Source organism: Meriones unguiculatus, chromosome 1 (genome assembly GCF_030254825.1).
Source record: "Meriones unguiculatus strain TT.TT164.6M chromosome 1, Bangor_MerUng_6.1, whole genome shotgun sequence".
Lineage (NCBI taxonomy): Eukaryota > Metazoa > Chordata > Mammalia > Rodentia > Muridae > Meriones > Meriones unguiculatus.
Genome location: NC_083349.1, coordinates 139306839 through 139331528, shown reverse-complemented (window position 1 = coordinate 139331528; position 24690 = coordinate 139306839). Strand labels below are relative to the sequence as shown.

Below are 24690 nucleotides of genomic sequence, written 5' to 3'. Positions count from 1 at the left end.
AATTTTTTCACAGATGGGAAGGGTCTCAGTGTGGAGACAGACTAACCTCAAACCCTGAATCCTCCTGCCTGATCGTCCTCAGTATCAGGATTATAAACATGTGCTACTCTACTCAGCTAATTTTCTGAAGGGTGTAATAGCTCTGTGCTAAAGGAAGCCACAACCCTAGCTATACAAAACCGAAGGGCTGTTATTCTCTCACGCAAAAATAAATTGTGGGGAGGGAAATCCACAAAGGAAACGTTACAGAGTTCTCACTAACCAACTGCTCCAGGATCACATATGTTTGTTGCTATAAATACAAACTATTTGAATTCTCTGTTAATGACAGGTTTCAGAAGTACATAAAAACCGGTAACATCCTAAGGGGAAAACTTCAGGTGAGATTTCTGGGCCAAAGGTAATTTGGGAAGAAAGCACACAAGTCAAAAGCCCATGAAATATTCCAGCAGCATTGAATCCTGGCTTCTCTGGATGTCAGCCAGGGTGGGGTTGGGGGGGTAGGTGACAGAGCAGAGAGGAGGGGAGCCTGTACGGGAGAGCTGTGCCAGGTGCTTCCCACCATCCCAGAAGTGCAAACTCAGCAGGAAGTCTAACTCCCAAGCCCGACTGAAATGCTGGCACATAAACCACGATGGTTTTCTTTCCTTCAGAGTCCAAATCCAGCTTCAGTGAATATCAGAATAACAGTTATTAATACAACCACAATGACTACTGAGTCTTAGCAAGCCCTCTGTATGTTTAAATTTTTTTAGGTAGAGTTTTGAGAGAAAGAAAGGACCTCTTTGCTTACTTTTTTGACAGAACTTTCAATTTTCAACTCAGCAGGAAGAAAGATAATGACTACAGAGCTAGGCAGGAGCCTAAGAGGTTTATCACAAGGCAGTTTCTTCAGGCTTGGACATAGGTAGCTGAAAGCCAAGATAATTTCAAACCAATGAACGTGTATTAGTGATGAATAAAGACCTGGGTACTGAATTATCTCTATTTTCTCTCATATTCCCTAATTTTGAATCCATTTTGCATAAATATCTTTCTGAAGTCTGTGCTGGAAAGATGGCAGAATGCAATGATAATTCAGTGTTTTCCCCTCTGGCAATGCAAAACAGGAAAAAAGGGATAGTTGCTACATAAAAATTATGTGGCAATTGAAGCAAAAATAAGATGACAATACTCAACATGACTTCTCTCCCTTAATTTATAAAGCCTTAAATCTTAATTTTACATATGGAAAGCGCACACCCTGTATCACAGCCAGTGTGGTAGGCATTCTTGCTCAAATGAAACCTAAGGCTCTGGTGTGAGGTCATTAAAGTATTCCTAGGGCACCCTTTTGCTCTAAAAGCCTTGGTAAGTCACTGAAGTTCTAATCTGAATAATTGCATTCCACCTACATAAATTCCCTCTGTAGTTTCAACTGTATGCAATATCAGTCTTCATTTCCTGAATTAAATGAATGTTGTATAATATACTGCTTCTATAAGGAAAAAAAGTGCATCTACTTTCATAGGTAACCTTTCAACAAGCGGCAGAAGTGATTCATGTGCGCTACGGGGAATAACAGGTCAGCATGAATAATCATTAGCCAGTAATCTGTGCCCACAATCATTATGTGCTGAGCATTGCAAAGGCGATGTCTCATCCAAATGACTGTACCTACAGAGCTGTATTTAAAAAAAAAAAAAAGAAAAAAGAAAAAAAAAAAACAACTCCAATATGTCATAAACTGAACACTGTTTTCAACTGAACTACTCATTGTATCATTAAATTTGTTAGTTCATATGTGACACAGGTTCACCTAACCAGTCTCTCTCCCCTTTGATAAGCCTTACCCTTCTATTCAGACAGTTGGTGAGTTGTAAAGTAATACTAGAAATACAAAGCTAACGAAGAAAGTGCAAAGGTGTGTTTTAGAAGTAAATAACTTTTTATCAAAGATAAAATCCTAAAAACAAGTCTCCCCACCGCACTGCAACCCATAAGAGTCCTTAGTACAAAGCTTACTTCTCCGAGTGAACATTCGGCATTGTCATAACACTATCCCAGAAGCCAAATGAGTAGAAGTACAAATCTCTTCAATTATATTTCATGTTTCAGCCCCTGAGTTTTCTTAAACAACAACTACAAGCTATAAAGTGACTTCAAGACAGGCCAGGTGGCAACACAACTTGTCCTGAGGTTGTGTTGTCTAGGAACTAAAGACATTCAACAGAGCAGATATTCCAGCTTCCGTTCTATTACAGATTTGCTTATTGCCTATTGGTCTATTTAAAAAAAAATGAGGATCATTTCTTGGTAGAAAAATAACTTTCTTAGTGACCTCTAACACCAACTGTATAATCCTACAGTCTTGAGACTCTGGGAGACCTTCATAACTCACAATCTCCCCTTCTTCTTTAGCTTCCCTGAAGACAAAAATAGGCTTCCACTGGCTGGCTTTAAATAGTAGAATCTATTGGGTAGAGAGATAGCTCAACAGTTAAGAGTGCTGGATGATCTTCCAAAGGATCCAGGTTTGATTCCAAACACACCACACAGTCGCATGAAAATGTCTCTAACTCTGGTTCCAGGGCCTCCCTGGCCCTCTTCTGGCCTCTGTGAGCACCAGGCATGCATATGATTTAGGTGTGTGGGTATGGTGTGTATGTAGGAATGTGTGTGGGCGGGTGTGTATTAGAACCAAAGTTCTTAACCATCATTTTTAAGGTTTCTAGGTGTTTTTTTCTCATCCTTTCATGTCTTGCTGTCATCCATGAGAGGAGCAGATCCCCTAGACAGCCATTATACCACGGAGCACACGGAACCTAACCCACACCCTGTGAGGATTACAGTCAACTCAGAGACCATGAGAGCCAAGGACATCAGGTAAGTCAATGACATCTTCACATCCATCTACAACAGCTCAGGCCAGGGTCCTAGTTACATTTTCCTGTTTCTGTGATAAAACCTATGACCAAAAGCAACTTGAGTGCTAAATGGTTTGTTTTACATTATACCTTCTCATCACTGTCTATCATTGAAGAAAATCAGAAAAGGAACTCAAGTAGCAACCAGAGGCAGAAACTATGGAGAATGGCTGCTTGCTGGCTTGTTCAACCTGCTTTCTTATACAGCTCAGAACCCCATGGCCTGGGTCGGTGCTACCCACAGAAGGCAGGACCTTCTCCATCAGTCGTTAATCAAGAACACGCCCCCATACACTTGCCTACAGGCCAGTCTGATGGAGGTATTTTCTCAATTGAGCTTCCCTCTTCCCAGAAGACCCTAGCCTGGGACAAAAACAAACCAGGGTGGCCAGCAAGATTGCTCAGCAGGTAAAAGTACTTGTTTCCGATCCTGACAGCCTGAGTTTGAGCCCAAACACACATGTGTGAAAAGAGACAGCCAACTCTACTAAGTTGTCCTCAGACCTCTACAAGTACACAATAGCACATCTGTGCCCCTACACACACAAATGCACACACACAAACAAAAAAAACATAATTTTAAATGAATAAAAATAAGGAACTAAATGGGCTTTAAGTATGACTTTTAGATAGCCCTCTCATCCAAATTAAAATTTCCAAACTGATACACTAAATCCAGCAACTTTTAATTTCTGGAATACAATAATAACAAGATAGCTATCTGGCAGATGGACATATTCTACAGTGGATGTACCCACCGTGCTGTATTAGTCAGCCTTGAACTTCCTCTAAATAAGAGCATCACAAGGCAGAGTCTGCATCTGTTTCATTATTGCACACTGTATCTCTCACAGTGCTCTGTTCTTAGAAGCTATTTGAAAAGTACTCCAACACATCACCAGTGCTTCTCAGTATTGTCTCTCTTCAAAACTACTTCCTGAGACAAATCAATCATGTGTTTGAAAAGACAGAAATGATTAAATATTAAAATTCTCCCACTTTATATGCAATGCCACCAGACATCACTAAATCATACTTACAGTATTTCAGAACAGAAATTAAAATGATGAAAATTGGAGACTAACTAATAAACGCTCTTCAAAACAAAACAACTAAGTACCTGTCCTAGTTAGGGTTTCTAACACTGTGAGATGACACCATGACCATGGCAGCTCTGATGAGGACAGCATTTAACGGGGGCTGGCTTACAGTCCCGAGGTTTATCCTCATGATGGGAAGCAAGGTGGCACACGGGCAGACATTCCACACCCAGAACCCAGGCAGCAGGAAGAGAGCAAGACATCTGAGATGTCAACGCTCACCCTGGTAACATGCTTCCTCCAACAAGGTCACGCCCACTCCAACAAAGCCATGCCTCCTAATACTGCCACTTCCCTAGGTGCCAATAGGCGCCATTTTCATTCAAACCACCCCAATACCTTGTACCAGAGTTCTAAAACCAATGGTTTACACCATATTAATTCCAAACAGCAACAATTTGCCAGTTAACATTGCAGTGCAGAATCTGTGGTGAGCTAAGCCGTCTCAGAACTGATGCTTTCACACATGCAGCAGAGATGTGTCACATGTCAAGCCTCAAGGGGATAAACCCAAGGGAGGCCATGCTGAGGCTCCTGTCAGTCTCAGGTGCAGCACACTTCTGTCTCAAGTCTCTATTGAGCACACAAGGAATGGAACTTGCAGTCATCCACTCTCATGCCTATCGCATTCCCCGGGAGAGAGGCTGTGAACCTTCTGGGACAATTGAAATCCATGTCTTTTTAACTTATGGGCTTTCAACAATGCAAGGATAAGGATAAGCCAGGAAGAGTCTCTAGGGAGCCACTGCGACTACCCTGCCCTGACTCGTGCTTGTGGCCCTACACCTCCAAATTCCTCCATCGTTCCCCATCACCCAACTGGCCTGCACACTTCGTCATTTGCTTTCCTCTTCCCTTGCTGAGTTTTTCTTTCCTGACTCTTATTTCTCTCTCATCATTTCATATTTTTAAGCCTTAGTACAAGAACACCTCACCAATCCAGAGAGCCCTTCTTCATGGATCCAACCAAATCCTTAGACCAGGTAATAGTTTCAGGCCTCAGACAAAAAAAAAAAAAAAGAAGAAGAAGAAGAAGAAAATTGTTTCTTGTAGGATGCACCAAGATATCCTACAAGAGAGTCCCCACAACCAGAGAAATGTAAAGGTGTGAGTCTGTTCCAATCTTGAAAACTATGCTGGCCCCAGGGTGCAGGCCATTCAGTTCACCAGCTGTGTCTGACAATAATGTCCTCAAATTCAGAGAAGTTTAATATTATGTCATCACACTCAGTCAGTGTACAGTTCTGCTCTTAATCATTTTAGGTATGACGTAGTGATATCTAACGTAACTACTAACTAGAGTATCTGTTAACTAGAATTACTCTGGAATTCAGAACATATAAAGATGCATTTCTCCTGCCTTTCTAGAATATCCATTGTACTTACGCCTGAAAATGGCATCCATTCCACTAGGAAATGTCACCTGTACTTTTCTCTCAGTTGTCACAGAATAATGTGACTTAAACAGATGCTCTGGCCAGCTATGGTGGTACATGTCTTTAATACCAGCACCTGGAAATAGAGACAGGCCTGATCTACACAGTGATTTTCAGGCCAGCCAGAGCTACAGAGAGTATGTCAAAAAAGTTTTTTAATGTCCTTATTAAAAATGTCCTACAGATCACTCAGTCTTAGCCACTGGCAAAGAATATGTAAGTACGTAAATCTAGATCGAGCCTAACACTCACCTGATGGCCAAAGCTGAACTGTGCCTATTTAAGAGCACTGGATAGAACCTGAGTCAATCAGTCTCTCCCCACCCTCAGCTCTTCCTAGCTGAAATTACAAGGAAGAGTGGTGTTTCTCAGGTGGCAAAAGACCTGGACGTTTAAAAGCATGCCAACAGCTGGCACCCCTCAGGTCCTACTAAGGATGGCAGGAAAAAAATGGTGTGAGAGAACTAAGGCAAGATGTAGAACACGCATTGGAGAGAAGGCTGAGCCCACGGCTCTGCCTACCACTGGTCCCGGTTCTCCGGGACAGCTGCCAACTGCTGCTCCTCTCCTGGCTGCACACTAAACTCTCCAAAGAATTTGCAGACCTAGGTAAATTCAAACTGTTTCCCTATAACCTGTAACCAAGGGGATTCGACATAGTGTAGCAGACAAATTCTAAGGTACTAAATTTGACTTGCTCGGAGTAGGTGTGGGAATAAGGTACGAACGCACGTGCAGACACAAGCGGACTGAGTCGACTGAGCAGCATCGGGGAATGACAGAACTGAACATTTCCTTCTTCGCCTACCTCACTAGGGATAAACACTGCTCTTCCATAAACAGCCAGCATCTTGTGAGCAAGAATCATACTTCATACATTTAGTGAAGGCTGTTGCTCTCCCCACAGGCCGTGACTACACGTTCTCAATAGGAACATGTTGAGCTAAAAGTATAAAGATTAGGATATTGTGGTTACCACATAATCCCCTGAAATATCATTAGATCCAAAGTAAGAAGGTCTTATAGTCTACAGAGAAATTCCTCCTATAGGTAGTGGTAGTTGTGTAGCAAGAGAGCAGTAAGGACACTGGAGAAAATCATTATTAATCTGATTGTCACTAAAAGATCTAGGGCTCCAAAAAGGGATTTGGTCTGCTGTGGAGCAGCCAGCTTTAATCTGAAATGATAAATCTGACTCAAAAGCTCTACAAAGCAAATCCACCTATCCCCTTGAGGATTAACTCTGAGACAAGGCTGCCAGGAAATGAAAACTGAAGAGATAAGAAAAACATTTATAAACTGTATTTATAAACACTGTATTTATAAACAAAGGCATACACTCTATTACTCTATATTGCTCTATCTCTGCATTAAAATATTTTTTGCACTCAAATCAGTAGTCTGGTATATTCTGGGCAGTGGCCTGCTTTGGAAGAAACCTGAAAAGAACGGTTTGAGGTCCAGACCATCTGACCGAGAGGAGGGCCAGATGACCCTCAGTAGGGCCAGAGGTAACCCTACTGACCTTACCTCACCGACTTCCACACTGAGGAAGGGGTCCGATGTTCAACACCATAATTGTGATGACGTACATCGGCCCTTATTCCTTAAAACTGGTGCTTTATCTACTCCAAGGAAAACAAGGAAAAAACTAACTGGATTATTCTGAATAATCATACGCCCTTGAGAGTCTGTATTTTCACTTGATGTATTTGTTTTACAGAGCTATTCAGCTCTCCCTCTACATATGAACTATAGCATGAACATGCCTGAACATAGACACACACACTAGCACACACAATTAATTAAAATGTTTTTAAAGTATTTAATCAACAACTCACTTACAGAGCATACTATGCCTGGAATCAGTTTCATAGACTTTCCTACAAACCGAAACTGATGCTAACTGAGTAACATAGTTACATAGACTTTCTTACAAAACGAAACTATACATAATGGAAGCTGACCTAAAAAATCCTACAACTGTACTATAATTTAGTCTCTTTTTTTTTCTCAATATGATTTTTCAAGACAGGGTTACTTTATGTGGCCTGGCTGTCCTGGAACTCTCTCTGTAGACCAGGCTGGCTTTGAACTAATAGAGATCCGAATTCCTTTGCTTCCTAAATGCTGGGATTGATTAAAGGCATGCACCACCCATGCCCAGCTAATTTTGTCTTGAAACAATGTTTAAATGTAGCCATACTCATAGAAAATAATATCATTTGGTAAATTTTCTTTACATCTCCATTTATAATTCACAGAAAAATACAAGCACAGAGACCCAGAGACATACTTGGTAGTTAATTCTAATCACCTTGACTCTGGTTATAATAGCAGTGTATTAGAAGGCCTTTTAAAGAAACTTGGAAAGGTGAACGTTTAGTTTCAGTGTCTTTTTTTTTAATTTTTTTATTTTATTAATTACACTTTATTCACTTTGTATCCCCCATTAGCCCCTCCCTCCTCCCCTGCCGATTCCACCCTACCACCCCCTTCTTCACGCATGCCCCTCCCCAAGTCCACTGATAGGGGAGGTCCTCCTCTCCTTCCTTCTGATCTTAGTCTATCAGATCTCATCAGAAGTGGCTGCATTGTCATCTTCTGTGGCCTGGTAAGGCTGCTCCCCCCTCAGGGGGAGGTGATTAATAAGCAGGCCAATCAGATTATGTCAGAAGCAGTCCCTCTTCCCATTACTATGTAACCCACTTGGACACTGAACTATCATGTGCTACATCTGTGCAGGGGTTCTAGGTTGTCTCCATGCCTGGTACTTGGTTGGAGTATAAGTCTCTGGGAAGACCCCTGTGTTCAAATTTTCTGGTTCTGTTGCTCTCCTTGTGGGGTTCCTGTCCTCTCCAGAACTTACTATTTCCCACTTCTTACATAAGATTCCATGCATTCTGCCTAACAGTTGGCCATAAGTCTCAGCGTCTGCTTTTGATAGTCTGCAGGGCAGAGCCTTTCAGAGGCCCTCTGTAGCAGGTTCCTAGGTTGTTTCCTGTTTTCTTCTTCTTCTGATGTCCTTTGCCTTTTGGGATAGGGATTGAGCATTTTAGTCAGGGTCCTCTCTCTTGATTAGTTTCAGTGTCTTTTTAAACCCTTCCATGTCCTAGCACAGAAACTCTGGAGAGCTCTCATTTCTGTGCTTGACAGAGGAAAGCTGAACTCACCTGCATGGACGCTCCCTCCACCCGCGCCACGCAGGCCACGCGATCCAGGAACGTGACGGCCACGGGCACAGCCACGAAGAAGCCTTTACAAAAGGCCTTCAAGTATCTTCTCACCCAGCCTTGTGACTGTGCCATGCCTACGTACACAAAGACAACGGGCAGAAGGTTAGAAAACACGTAGGCCGAGCCACCAGAACAACACTGGAAAAGTAAGACAGACGTGGCCACACAGCGGCTCAGTGGCAGCGTGTTCTTTGCAGCCACACACCCTTGGTTTGATCCTCAGCATCCCAGAAGAAAAGAAAACACAGCTGCAAAGAGCAACCTGTTTCTCAGGTATTGCAGACCAATGCCCAGAACTGTCAGGTAGGGCAGCCTGGGGTCCTGGATGGATACACATGAAAGCAGAAACATTAGAAAACACTAACCTTCCTCTGTTAGTAGCTGCTCTAACAGCACAGAGGCGTAATCTTACCGTCCTAACACAAGTTTAGTGAGACGTGTGTTTAATGCCATGGGAGGGAGTTTCACATTCCCAGGGTGTACCCTTTACAGCAGCGTGCCCCGCTCTGTCTTCCCCACATTCGGAACATACTGACACAGTAATGGTAGCATACCCTGCCCTACAGGCAAGGTTTCTCTTCTTTATCCCCTGATGCTCTCCCTCTTTCCTGAACCCTCATCCAAGCACACCAACCACGACAACCCATAGTTCACATCACAACGCAGTTGTGGTCCTCTGTGGGAAACAAGACCCAGCAAAGGCAGGCCCGTTCAAACCGCCTCTGAGGTCCGCTATTTTTGCAGCTACTTGCCCTTTCCCTGCACACTGGCACGCTGTAGTTATAATACATTTCCAGAGCACAGGACAACTGACAATTTCCATGGAACCCTGGGAAACAGGGTCAGGTGGAGGAGACAGGATTCATAGGGTGGACCTTCCTGAAGAACTTAACATTCTACCCACGTACTGATCACCTAACCCCTCACTTCTCTCACTTGCTATGACTTGAGGGTGGGTGCTGATTGAAGAACCGGACCCCAGATCCTGCCCTTCACTGGGCACTGAAAAAAAAAATCCTATCTTTCCGATTAACCTGTTGTGCTTATTGGCTTGGCCCTGAAAACATGAAGGACTAAGATTTGCCTCTGCAAAAGTTAGTTATATTAAAAACGAAAGTCAAAAAAAGAAAAATAGAAACAAAAGTAGCCATATCAAGCTATAAACAAAAGCTAGTAAGATTGAAAAGTAGAAAAATAAAAAGGTCCTATGCCCCCAATACCATGAAGCGCCTTCACCCATGAAATATCCCACTTCCTCTCATTTTAAAACTACTGCTGCTGGAGTCCTAACAGAACAAGGAAGTCTGTCACAGCTGGGGCGGAAATCACTGCATGAGAATTCAATATGCATGCTTCCCTCCCTCGGCCTATGACCGTGTGATCAACAATCAGAAATCTAGGAATCTAGAGGGTCCCCTCACACACTGAAATATAAAAAAGGACCAAGAGATGCCATCCTGCTGGGCCAAGTGGAAGCAGTCTTGTAAATAAAGAATGGCCCTGGATAAATAAATAAACAAACAAATAAGCAAATCATACTGTTCGCTGTTGTGTGTACCCAAGACTCAGTCACAGGTCACAAGCAGAAAAGGAAGAATATAGGGCAGCCACAGACCTCCTGGATGCCCCAGTTTGTCTGTTTGCTTGTTTAAAATAATCATGAAACTCCTCACCTCAGCTACAAATCAGGTTGACTCCCAAAAAACTTAAGATTTCTTATACTATTGAGGGTAGACCCAGAAAGGGCAAGAAACCCAATTAGACCAGTATCTGACAGGAAGGCACAGGTTAAGACTTAATTTTGGTTTTCCTTTTCTTTTTTTTTTTTTAAGTTCCCAAAAGCCACACACACACACACACACAGCAATACTGTGACAATATTCGTATTATAGAAATGGCGACAAGCAAAAACTATGTGAGAAGATAAGACATGTTCATATATATGTGTATGTGTGTATACGTGTATGTGTATACATATATAGACATATGTGAATGTGTATATGTATAGATATATATACATAGATATAAATGTATATACGTATATATAGACATAGACATAGACATAGATGAATAAACAGGCTCCAGACAACAGGGCTGTTTTGGGTAGGTGGCAAAAGGAAAAAGCCGTGTTGCTGAAGGTTCAAGCTCATCCCTGTCAGTTCTCTTCCTTCTGCTTCCTCTGACCCCTAACAAGACTGTTCCAGCAACCTCTCAATACGCTGAAACTACAAGCAGAACAAACCTTTCTCCCCTTGAGCTGTTTAATGTCGGATGTTGGTCATAACACTAACATGAGAATGAAGAAAAAAGAGCTGAGAAATTCGTGATGACAAAAAATAAAGGAAGGAAGAAAAAAGAGAAATAAACATTTTTTTAAAGTGACTGGGGACAAGAAAGTGTACTGGGTGAATGACTACACACATGCATGAAAATGTCACAATGAAGCCCAATATTACATATGAATTAGTATATACTAACAAAGAACACTTAAAAACCGGAAAAGTGATAACCAAGTTCTTCGTAGATACTTACATCTCAGGATTTTCTTTGGTGAAGTACATAATTTTAAAGGAAAGCTTTAAGATTTAGCTAATTTTTAAAAATATTATTTATTCCTTTTACATATGAGTGCTCTATCTGTAGGTCACTTTCATGCCAGAAGAGGCATCAGAGCCCAGTATAGATGGTTGTGAGCCACCATGTGGTTGCTGGGAACTGAACTCAGAACCTCTAGAAGAGCAGATAGTGCTCTTAGCCACCGAGCCATCTCTACAGCCCTAGCTTAAAATTTTAATTAATTGTATGTGTGAAAGAAGAGGAGGAATACACACACACACACACACACACACACACACACACCCATGAGACCAGAGGCATGGAACCCACCGAAGCTGCAGTTACGGGCGGCTGTGAGCTAGCTGATATGAGTGCTGAAAACTGAACTCAGGTCCTCTGGGGAAGCAGTACGTGTTCCTGACCATCCCTGAATTTGAAGTTACCCATGACATATGAGGCAAGAGAAAAGAGGTTGTGAAGAATGTTGCTGCATCTGACAAAAAATAATGTACTCATGGATGTACCTGTTATGTCTAGAAGACTACTTTATTTTATCCTGAAAAAAAATTGTCCCTTGTGAGATTACCAGAGACAAGTGGATTGCACCCCTTGTTTTTCAGACTGCAATGAAACAGAACAATCTCCAGAGTTATCTACCTAGGCAACAGCTTTCAAACACTGACCACATGAAACATGAAGAAACACTGTTTCCAAAACAGCATTTCTCACACATATATGCACATTTACTCAAGCACAGCAACCAAAGAAGCAGCTGGAAACCACAAATTAGCACCGATTCAGAACCTGTTCTGCTTCATTAAAATAAATAAATACCTTTTAAAACGCCACCCACTAGCTAACCATGGTGATACACACACATAACCACAGCACTTGGGAGGCAGAGGCAAGAGGATTTCCATGAGTCAAGGTCAACCTGGTCTAGAGAGTCAGTGCCAGTCTAGACAGGGTTATATGGTAAAACCCTGTGCCACAACAAAAATAAACTATTAGGTACAAATCAATAAGCTGTCTTAGATCACGTCCTCAGGATCTTTTTCTGCACGTCCACCTGGACATATATATGAATATCTTAATTACTACCTCCCTTTCAAAACCTTCCTTAGAAGAGGGAGGGAAGGTGGGACTCAGAGGAGATGATGGAGGGGGCTACAACAGGGATACAAAGGGAAGAAATTTTAAAAAATAAAAGTAAAAATAAAAAATTTTAAAAAGCCTTCCCTACACCAGAAGGTAGAAATGACCTTGTGCGGACGGGTTCCTGCATGATGACTGTGACTGACAGTGATGAAATTACGTATGTGTACGTGGTGAAAAAAGAAGACCAGTAAGCTTTCTGCAGCTTTCAACAAATACTGCAGAATCCTAATACCCACCCTAATCTAAAATCTTTTATATCAAAGTAACTTCAGACTAACTTTAGAAAATAACAATTTAATTTTTTCGAAAATTTTTTTTAATAATTTTATTTTATTGACATTGGTGCTCTGCCTCCACATACATCTGTGAGAGGTTGTCAAATCCCCTGGAACTGGAATCAGACAGTTGTGAGCTGCCATGTGGGTGCTGCGATTTGAACCCAGGTCCATTTGGAAGAGCAGCCAGTGCTCTTAACCACTGAGCCATCTCTTCCGGCCCCGAAAATAAGCAATTTAAAAACATTTTTCATTCCAACTCATCCACCAAGTGTAATCTTGAGTAAAATTATGTATGCGTCCCTACATCTGGTACCCATGAATGAATCAGCATCTGGCCCGGATGCTGATGGTTCCTATGTGCAGCTTCATGCACTGCATCAAGAACTAGGAAGCCCACAGACATGTTTCATTCATCCAGACCCAAGTTGAATGTGGGCCCTTCTGCGATATACTTCATCTGTTAGTGCAAATTTATTAGCTTCCTTTATACACACCCACAATACATGTAATATACTTTTTAATTTTTTAATTTATTCTTTATAATTTATTCACTCATCCCGATTGTAAACCCCTCCCTCATCTCCTCCCGGTCCCACCATCCCTCTCTCCTCCCTCTTCCCCACTTCCCCTAGACCACTGAAAGGGGGAGCCCTCCTCCCCTACCATCTGACCCCAGCCTATCAAGTCTCATTAGAGCTGCCTGCATCCTCTTCCTCTGTAGCCTGGCAAGGCCACCCAACCAGGGGGCAGTAATCAAAGAGCAGGCAGCAGAATTCACATCAGAGACAGCCCCTGCTCCCCTTACTAGGGAACCCACATGGAGACTGAGCTGCCTACAGGCTACATATGAGCAGGGGCTTAGGTCCTCTCCGAGTATGGTCCTTGGTTGGTCAATCTCTGAGCCACCCCGCCCCAAGCCCACATTTGTTGAATCTGTTGGTATCCTTGTGGAGCTCCTGTCCCCTCTGGGTCCTTCTATGTGCCCTTCTTCCATAAGATTCCCTGCATTGTGCTCAGTTTGGCTATGCGTCTCAGCATCTGCTTCGATACCCTGCTGTGTGAAGTGTTTCAGAGGACATCTATGGAAGGCTCCCATCCTGTTCCCTCTCTTCAACCACTTCTGGTGTCTATTCTATTTGCCCTTCTGAATGAGAATTAAACATCCTCCCTAGGGCCATCCTTGTTATTTAGGTTCTTTAAGTCTGTGGATTTTAGTATGATTCTCCTATATTATATGGCTAATATCCATTTTAAGTGAGTATATACCATGCATGTTTTTCTGGTTCTGGGTTACCTCACTCAGGATGATCTTTTCTAGGTCTCACCATTTGCCTGCTAATTTCATGATTTTCCTGTTTTTAATAGCTGAATAGTATTCCATTCTGTAAATGTAACACAATGTCTGTATCCATTCCTCCACTGAAGGACATCTAGGTTGTTTCCAGGTTCTGGCTATTAGAAATAAAGCTGCTACAAACACAGTTAAGCTAATGTCCTTGTTGTGTCCTTGAGCCTCTTTTGGATATATGCCTAGGAGTGTTATAGCTGGATCTTGAGGAAGCACTATTCCTAGTTGTCTGAGAAAGCACCAGATTGATTTCCAAAGTGGTTGTACAAGTTTACACACCCACCAGCAATGGAGGAAGATTCCCCTTTCTCCACATCCTCTCCAGCATGTGTTGTCACTTGAGTTTCTGATCTTAGCCATTCTGATAAGTGTGAGGTGAAACCTCAGGGTCATTTTGGTGGGCATTTCCCTGATGACTAAGGATGTTGAGCTGTTTCTCTACTACTCGATATTCCTCTGTTGATAATTACCATTTTTTAATTGGTTTTCTTTTTTTTTTTTTTTTTGGTTTGTTGGTGTTTAATTTCTTGAGTTCTTTAATATATTGTATATTAGCCCTCTGTCGGATGTAGGGTTGGTAAAGATCTTTTCATAGTCTACAGACTGTTCATTTTGTTCTATTGACAGTGTCCTTTGCTTTACAGAAGCTTTTCAGTTTCATGAGGTACCATTTATTGATTGTTGATCTTAAGAGCCTGAGCAAGAAGTTGTCTCCTGTGCCAATGAGTTCAAGGCTCTTCCCCACCTTTTCTTCTAACAGAGTCAGTGTGTCTGGTTTTATGTTGAGGTCTTTGATCCACTTAGACTTAGTTTAGTGAAGGGTGATAAATATGAATCAATTTGCATTTTTCTACATGTAGACAACCATTTAATCCAGCACCATTTGTTGAAGATGGTTTTTTCCACTGTATGGTTTTGGCTCCTTTGTCAAAAACCAAGTGTCTGTAGGTGTGTGGGTTTGTTTCTAGGTCTTCAATTCAATTACAATGATTCACCAGTCTGTTTCTATGCCAGTACCATGCCATTTTTATTACTGATGCTCTATAGTACAGCTTGAGATCAAGGATGGCGATACCTCCAGAAGATCTTTTATTGTAGAGGATTGTTTTATCTATTCTGAGTTTTTTGGGTTTTTTGTTTTTTTTATATGAAGTTGAGAATTTTTCTTTTAAGGTCTGTAAATAATTGTGTTGGTACTTTGATGGGAATTGCACTGAATCTATAGATTACTTATGGTAATGGCTTATGGCCATTTTCACTATGTTAATCCTACCAATCGATGAGCATAGGAGATCTTTCCATCTTCTGACATCTTTTTCAATTTCTTTCTTCAGAGACTTAAAGTTTTTTTCATACAAGTCTTTCATTTGCTTGGTTAGGGTCACACCAGGATATTGTGTGTGTGTGTGTGTGTGTGTGTGTGTGTGTGTATTGTGAAGGGTGTAGTTTCCCTAATTTCTCTCTCAGCCCTTTTGTCTTTTTGTTTACAGTAGGACTACTTTTTTGAGTTGATTTTGAACCAGCCACATTGCTGAAGGTGTTTATCAGCTATAGGAGTTCCCTGGTAGAGTTTCTGGGGTTACTCATGTATACTATCATATCATCTGTGAATAGTGACACTTTGACTTCTTCCTTTAGGATTGACCTGACTAGGGCAACAAGGGAATGAACAAAGGACAGACGCACAGACACAGACACACTGGGTTTGGATGGGTTTTGCATTCTGATGGAGACATCAGCAGCGGCCCAGAACTCAGGGCAATAACTGTAAAGAAGTGGGTGTGAAAGAGGCTGATGTACTGTGTACACTACAGAGGAGATAGCTTTAGCTGATCTTGGGGGTTCGCTTAGGGAGCAGTCTCAAGCAGTGGACATCTGAGCAGGGGAAGCAGTGCTCATCCTTTTGGCACACAGTGTCAGCATCTGCTCAGGGACCTGGGACAGGCCTTGCCATCTCCATCTCCCAGAGACTGACTGACCCAGGCAAGGCTTTGTCACTCCCAAGAGTCTGAGGCACTGGGCTCCTGTACATGGCTGTGCTATTCAGTCATCTGCTCCCTATATCAGTGCAACTTAGCTTCTAATCCAGAGAAAGCTCTGCAAAGTCTGCGGAACCCAACAGAAAAGAGACAGAAACAGAACACTGGGCCCCTGGCCAGGTTCCACAGGCCACCCCCCCCCCCATCTGATTTGACAGAGCCTGCCATTTTATGGGAAAACAGCCTTGGATCTATAAAGTTATACGTATCTAAGACTCAAAAGCAAAAACAGGAAGATATCCAGGTCAGTTGACCAGCGAGTCCACCTGCAATCCTCCTCCCATTTCTTCCCTAGCAGCCAACCCCAATTCCCTTTCTTCCAGAAACCAAGGGCATGTCCACAGAACATGCTACAGACAACAAACCAGCAAGCTGCAATGGCCTCCCCCCACCTCCAAGCCTCCTCACGCTCTGTCCCTCAAACCTACCAGGTCTAGACTCTGCCTGCACTGTAGCACACTGAGGCACAGCTGCGCTCCCCTAACTGATCTGGCACTTCTCATGGGAGCGTTCCTTTGCCTGACCACCTGGGAACAGCAAAGTTCCCTGTGCAGGTAGCACTTGCTGTAACCTGAACTGCTTAGGAACGGGCCTAACTGGAAGCACAGAGAATGAAGAAACAGACTCGCATTCAGAAAGCTGAGGTTCAAGCAGCCATACACAGCAGTGGAGACACACCCATGGCAGCTACCAGGACACTCAGGCACTGGCGTCCTTGGCCTTGCCGTGTTCAGATCAACAATATCCATCCACTCAGCACCCCATGCATCCCCATACACATCAAACCTTTTACAGTTCCATGGCATTGACATTTTGATGAAATTTATCATTCATTACCTTATCTATATGCATTACCAGAAAAATCACCCCAATGACATATCTAGATTTTGGTTCATATTTTAAATGCTGAAAATTACCAAATTAATGAGTATGTGGTACCAGCTTCCTCAAAAAAAAAATCTTTAAACAATAACAACATAGCACTAAAATAACCCACATGAAAAGAGAAATTGTTTCTCAGCTACCTCATTCCACTAGTAATAAATGCAAGTGCGAAGGATCAGAGCTTTGCTCCTGAGAAAATTATTGCTTAAGAAGTAAGCACACCTGGTTCATTGCTGAAGTACTTAAACTGAGAATAATTTTAAATAAGCATTCCAACTCAGGTGACATTGTATTTACCAGCTGGTGTGCAGCAGCTGAAAGGGAAGGCTTCCTGGTGATGCCGGCCTCAGCCACAACAAGCACCCACATTATCAACTCCTCCTCTGCAACAACTTGTCATCCATGAGTTCACCTAAACCACGACTTATATCTCAGCCAGGAAAAGTCAGCAGTCCCTTATCCATAGCAACAAGGGGTGAGAAGAAGGTGCTTAGAGTTATACACACTATAAAGGTTGTGACGAAAGGTTGATGCTAAGAAGAAAACAATAAGTACCTTACATAGAACCTAACATAATCTGATCACTCATAGTAGTCACTTAAAAGGAGGGAAGAAATATCAAACTATCAATATTAGACATACGGATATCTGCATGCAGTTCCAAAATCATTCAACACATACACACACATATCCTGGTAACTTTATTTGCTTAAGAAAGATGACTAAAGGCTGCCTTTGTGTGAGCCAATGAAAGAGATGGAATAAGGATATAATAAAATAAATTCCAAAGAGTTTCAGGATGACACAAAAGCAGTAAAAGATACAAGGAAAGGACAGGCCGCACCAAAAAGTAAGCCAAGCACAGCCTCTGCTGCTCCACTCCTGGGGTGGGAGAGGAAAATAAAAAAGGAGCCGGGCAAGGTGGGCAGCCCCACCCTCAGGACCAGAGACTCCAGCCCTCCCAGGCCTCAGTCTAGCTGAGGGTTCTGGGAAAACAGTGATTCCTCTAACTGACAGAACAGCGGTCGGGAGAAATCCCATTCTGTCGTTCTAAATGCCTGGGAGAGCATGGGCCAGCCATGTCCTAATGGAGAATCCATTGTTAAAAACTAGGCTACTCTGAGACCTGAGATCAGGGAACATGTTGGGTGGAGGGGCCTCAATTTAACCTGGTCACAGCTGAGGGAAGGTCCTGAAAGGCAGCTTTAGAGAACAAGAGGGCTGGACACTGACACGGCAAATGATGCAGGCCGCCAGAGGCCCCGGTCAATCAGGAAAGTACACAGAGAAAGGTTCTACCCTCAGAAGCCAGGGCAGACCTCATCAACTGAGAAGTACCCTGGACTTTACAGCTCTCTTCCTCTCCCCAGAAAGCCGCAGGAATTCAATCCTGGGTGGCAGGTGACAGACGACACCATTGCGACTTATTCTCACCACCAAACACCACTAGTGCACCCCCTCGCTGCCTCACAGTAGCCACTATCTTTCCGCATGAGTGTGGGAGGCACGCGGTGAGAACACGGCTACCTAGGGATGGGGCTCAGGGACTCACTGGGTTAGCAGACACAAGGCCCCGGGTTCACTACGCAGCACTACACGCAAGATGTTTTTATTAATACACATAAATCAATAAACAGACACTTGGTAATCTTTAGAATTCACATCTCACTATCAAAGGCCACTCCTCTTTTGTCTGATACAAGCATTTTTCACTTGAAATTTCTCAAAATGTGTCAAGAAAAATTTTCGAAAATTAAAAAGAATAGATATATAATAAAGTGAGTTATAAAACACAATGTACTCTGGCAGACACTCACTGAAGGTGAATCTTGGGAAGCTGATTAAATAGTCCTTTATCTTGACTTAACCCTGCATCTTTAATAGCGAAAACTACAAGGCCTTATTGCTAGACTGACATGTATCTAAATACTATGACAATGACATACACAATTTTAAGTCAGGAATATTTAAAAGCAAACTACTTTCGAAGCAATCCTTTAAAATAACCAATAAAAGGAGAAAATAGTGCCAGAAAGCAGCTGGGATGTAGAAATGCATAACGGCTTCCTGCCTGTGGGCTGAGGGCAAGCTTCAACCTGCCCACTCTGCCCTCAAGGCCAGGGAAAGTGCAGGCCCCAGCCGGCCTGTGCGGGTCTAGATGTACTATACAGCAGACACATCAGGGGAAAGTAGGGCAGCGAAATGTTGGTCTTCAGATCAGGGCCCATTTCTAACAAGGAATGTATCTCATGAGAGAACACTTGGGTCAGCCTAAGCATCTCTCTCAACCGAACACGAGACAGAAACACCAAATTACCTCAGCGATTTTACTTATGAAAAACCAAGGGATGGACGGAGATTAAAAGCACCCATGCCAGGTGTGATGGTGCACTCCTTTAATACCAGCACTTGGAAGGTACAGGCCTGAGGATCTCTGTGAGCTTGAAGCTAGCCTGGTCTACATAGCAAGTTCTGGGTCAGCCAAGACTACATGGAGAGATTATCTCAAAGAAGGGGGAAAAAGTAAATACACACACCACACACACACACACACACACACACACGAAACATGAAGTACTCCTGGTTGACATAACATAGATTAAATGAAAACAGTTATAGTTTTATTCTGTCCCTGTGCTGAAACACAACTGAAAGTAAGGAAGGACTTACAAACGGCAGTCCCTCACTGAGAGAAGTCAGGACAGGACCTCATGTGGGAATGTGAAGCAGAAACCATGGAGGGAACGCCACCTCACTCAGAAACTGACTGCTGAATGCTGCTACCACACTCTGACTCACATACAGGCCAGGATTGCTCAGACGGGACATGCCGCGCCTGCACAGGAGAGCCGGCCTTCTCAGACCATTAGCAATCAAGGCCACGAAGCACAGGCTTGCACACAGGCCAGTCTGGTCTGCCAAACCTTCAGTTAAGACTTCCTTTCCGAGTGAGTCTCCGCTGTAGCAAGCTGACAGGACAAGCCAACCAGAAAAACAGTGATGGTCTAGATAGGTTTCAAACTTTCCCCTGCTCCAAACATCACAGGAAAGGACAAATGTTATTGGCCAGCAAATAAAAACGAGAGAGTGCTAAATGTGTGTTTACAACTGTTGTGTTTTCAGAATATTTTTAGTAACACATACCAAGAATGGTAGCACATACCTCCTGACCCAGCACTTGGGAAGTGGAGGCAGAAGAATTATTATGAGTTCAAGACAATAGACTAAGCTATACAGTAAGTTCAAAGGCTACTGTGAGCTTAAAAAGGAAGATCCTAAGAATCTTATGAAAGAAGGGATAGAAAGACCTGGAGGGGACAGGAGCTCCACAAGGAGAGCAACATAACCAAAAGATCTGAACACAAGGGTCTTTTCGGAGACTGATACTCCAACCAAGCACCATGCATGGAGATAACCTAGGACCCCTGCACAGATGTAGCCCATAACAGCTCAGTGTTCAAGTGGGTTCCCTAGTAAGGGGAACAGGGCAGCCTTACCAAGCCATAGAGGAAGACAATGCAGCCAGTCCTGATGACACCTGATAAGTTAGGGTCAGATGGAAAGGGAGGAAGACTTCCTCTATCAGTGGACTTGGGGAGGGGCATGGGAGGAAAAGAGAGAGGGGGGTGAGATTGGGAGGGCATGAAGGTGGGGGGCTTCAGGTGGAATTGAAAGAATCAGACTAACTTTGTAACCTATGTTTCTTTTAATTGCCTTAATTGCAAGTTTTAGGCCCATGTTAATTAAAGCCTCTTAGTGCTTCTCCAGAGAACCGAGGAATGTAAAAGTTCCTGACATTAGCCATCTGTGAGGGCAGAGATAAGGAAGAGAACAAGCAGAGATCTCTACTAAATGGAGAAAAAGTCACCGGCTAGTGCCGGTGAGATGGGCTTTGTTTGGAAACTGGACCAAATGGCCCCAATCCTTCTCCTGACCTTTGATCCAAAGCCTGTAACCCCCACTCCTCAGAACAGACATGGGATGAGTTAATCACCCCCCCCACATTTAACTGTGGATGGCACAGTTAATTCCAAACTGACTTGAAGATCAGATATTTACGACAGGGCTGACTGGACCTAAGGGTGACCAGAACTAACCAATTATTTTAAAAGTTAGACACTTCATCCAATCCTAACTTGCCAAGAAGTCAACCCCAGGAGATACCGCCTTGTGTCTTTTAAAAACCTAAGCTCTTTGTCTCCCGGTACCACTCCTAGCTGACCAGCAGGGGTGACCCCATTGTACAATGGTTAAGAAGAGTCTCTTGCGTTTTTGCATCGATGGATGATTAGTTTCCTGAGTTCTCTTCATACCTTCTTATATTTAGGCTCTTGCTGGGCCTAACAGAATACAAAGAGAATAAACAGTAATTAATAAAAAATTTTAATTAAATTAAAAATTCTGATACAGTTTTTAAAAAAAAGTAAGATCCTGTCTAAATAAATTAATAAATAATAAATATATGGAAGTATAAACTTAAAAAGGAATATCCTGTCTCAAAAACTAACTAAATGAATAAATAAATAAAAGAACAAAAGAAAATACATACCTGTGCCAGACTAGATAAGAATAAATCAGATCGCTGACTGTTGAGAAAGTCAAGAAAAGAAAAATAAGGTCTAGAACTATGCCAAGTAAAAAAAGCACAATGCAGCAAACTGACAAAAATAAGTGAATTATATTTTAGGCACTTATAGAGGAAGGTATGTAAGAGAAAGGGTGGGACTGGGAGGGCAGGAGGGAGGGGCCTATGCCCAAGATGTAAATTGAATTAATTAATTTATTTTTAAAAGATAAAACGAAGGAGAAATAAGGAAAAATATGACCATTGTAGCCAGACAGAGCAGGGAGCATCTACACCCCCAGTACCAGGCCTGAAGGGAACAGCAGATCTCTGGAGCTGGCCGGCCACCCAGCCTAGCCAGGCTGATAAGCTGCAGGGTCAGAGTAAACCTTGTCTTGGAAAATAGGATGGAGCATAATCAAGGAAGACACCCAAAGTCAACTTCTGCCCCCCCCCAGATGCACAAAAGTCAACACACACACAACTCACATACATGCACAGTCAGCGCGTTCATTATAAAACTATTCTACATGCTTCACCTTTTCATGAAAATGTTAGAAATAAAGTAAAAATAAATCACATTTGGTAAATAATTTGGAGGAAAAGAAAATGTATTTATCAGAGAGAAACTGTATTTGGGGTGGTGAGAACAGTGGACAGCAGGCCTTCTGGAAACCACATAGAACAAAGTCACACATCACTGGGCCTTCTGAGAACTGGCCCAAACCGGGCTCCTCCGGAGACAGCCACACTCTGTGATATGTTTTCAGCCACAGCCCCATCTCCAACTTCTGGAACTAAAATGCTAGAGATTAAAAATATATATATCTTAAAAATTAGTAGGGCTATGAGTCGCTTTTTAGAGAAGGAAAAAAATAGTAACCATTAGCAAAGACAAGCTTGGTAAACTTGAAATTTCAAAAGCCCACAGATGTGATTTCAGCCCTGTGCTCTCTTTTCCAGCATACCCACCAGTGCTAACACAAGCAGAAGGAAATGTGGACTGAATGAACTCAACATGGACACGTTAGGTACAGAAAGCGTGACCAGGTATTTGCCCACAGCCAAAATAAAGCCACTGGTGGATTTTGGACTCATTTCATCAGAAACATTTTTTTCCACAAAGCTAAATAAAATAAATATTAAATAAATAAATATAAAAATATTATTTCAGACTATTAGGAATATTTATAAAATAATGAGAAAATACTGCAGTACTTATCATTTGGGTCATATGTAAAATGAGCTTTACAAAAATAAGATAAAGTTTATAATGGAAAAAGTCACTCATCTCAATTTAAAAAGAAAAATAAAACTCAACAATCTTTTAAAAAAAAATGCCCATTATAGTCTAGGAAACAGGGCTATAGAGATGGCTCAGCAGATGAAAGAGCTAGCTGCCAATCCTGATGTCCTGAGCTTGGTCCCCAGGGGCCCACACAGGGGAAGAAGAAAACACACTCCTTACAAATTGAACTCTGACCTCAATTCGTATGCCATGGTACATGACCCTCCACACACAAATAAATGAGTAAGCAAATGTAATTTTTAAAGTGAAAGAAATAAGATTAAGACAAGAAAAAAAAATAAGGTAAGAGAACCTAGGAAAATTAGATACAGAATAAACAAGATCAGGCAATCTGACAGCAGTAGGCAGACACCAACAGAAACAGAAGCCACACAGGCTATGGGTGACGGTCCCTTAAATGGGCTGTTTCTCCTTACCTTCCTTGCCTGTCACATATGGGCCACATTCTGGCACTTTTTATGCAAGTCTCTTGGATATTTCCCACAGCAAGCAACTTAGGTCTTATTTTGGGTCCAAGGGGCTCATGAGGGATCAACTGTGGGTACAACTCTTCCTTGTGTCTTGTTTTGTTTTTGAGGATCTTATCTCTAAGGCTAGGGAGAAGGCAAGCAAAGCCTTGGCAAGCAAATCACAAGAGTAGAGTTCAGAGCCTCAGAACCCATGTCAAAGCCCAGTGGGACGGCAGTCTTCCCAGGATCTAGATGGGGGAAGAAGAGGAGGGGTCTCTGGAGACCAGAAGGAGTAATGAACTCTGAGCTCATCAAAACACTCTGCCTCATACGTGTGATAAAGAGGAAACAAGTAAGACACCCACTGTCAAGTGCCATAATCAGGTACACACATGTCCAACGACACACACATGTATGCACACACACATTAACACCACACACACACACACACACACACACCCCAAACGTGCTTGTCATGATAATCCTATACTGATCTCTCTCTACTCTTGATGCCTCAAAACTGTTGCTTGCTTTATTAGACTAACATTGCCTAAAAGTGAATATAATGTATAATTCAGGTTCTTATAGAGAAATATGAGGGTTTAATCATGGTTTGGGGTGGAGTAAGAAGGCCTCTCAAATCCCAGACCACAGACAAGGATGAAAAGGAAGCGTTTCCCAAACAAATAGGGATGAAAAAAATGTCTTGAAATTAGCAAAGTTACAACAACCCAGAGACTGAAAGGACTTTTCATAAAATGAGAACTATCAAAATTAGGAAAACAAATCCTGAAGCAGGGAAGGACATTAGGTCCTGATTATACTGTCAAAAATAAAACCTGTCCAAAGCGTGGCTGAAGATCTGGAAAGGGGCCACAGCCCACGGATGGCAGCTGCGGGTCTGCGGGAGCTCGCCCAGCAGTGGGCAGCCTCGGTTCTGGGAAAAGATGCAAGCTAAAGGAAAAGATTTATGCACTCTAAGACAAAAAGCAAGACAATCGATTAAGATTTTAGAAAAACTCTCCTTTGTTCTGGGACAGAGATGACTCAGGTGCCGTTACCTTAAAATCACAAATGCTTGCGCCTACACGCACCGGCACCACTTGCTGAAATAACAACCCAAGGCCAAGGTGGAAATATAAGCTAAATAAATAAATCAGTAAACAAATACAGCCACGAGGCCACAGTACAAAGACGCCCACTCGTGCTGTGAAGCCTGGAGACCCGGGCAGATGGAACACAGCACTACCCAGACTCGAGTGTCTGCTGCGCAGAAAGGCCAGGGCTGTAATGAGCTCTGATGAGAGCGGAGCATATGGGGCTGGGGACGCTGGAGAGGCTGCGCCCCGCAGGAGTGCCTTCTTCTGAGGCTACACGCGTGCTCATACAGTAGAGGAGACTGTTCGAGACAACTGACTGTCTTCCT

The 24690-nt window shown here is 42.6% G+C and overlaps 1 protein-coding gene across 2 annotated transcripts in view; it reads right to left on the bottom strand.

Moving 5' to 3' along the window:
• Immp2l (inner mitochondrial membrane peptidase subunit 2) overlaps positions 1-24690 on the bottom strand; it is an 829626-nt gene that overhangs the window by 773181 nt on the left and 31755 nt on the right. For both annotated transcript variants that reach the window (XM_060367473.1, XM_060367476.1), the window contains exon 3: positions 8616-8752. In XM_060367473.1, coding sequence (XP_060223456.1) covers positions 8616-8750 — 135 coding nt within the window. In that variant the 5' untranslated portion in view covers positions 8751-8752. The remainder of the gene's footprint in view (positions 1-8615; positions 8753-24690) is intronic.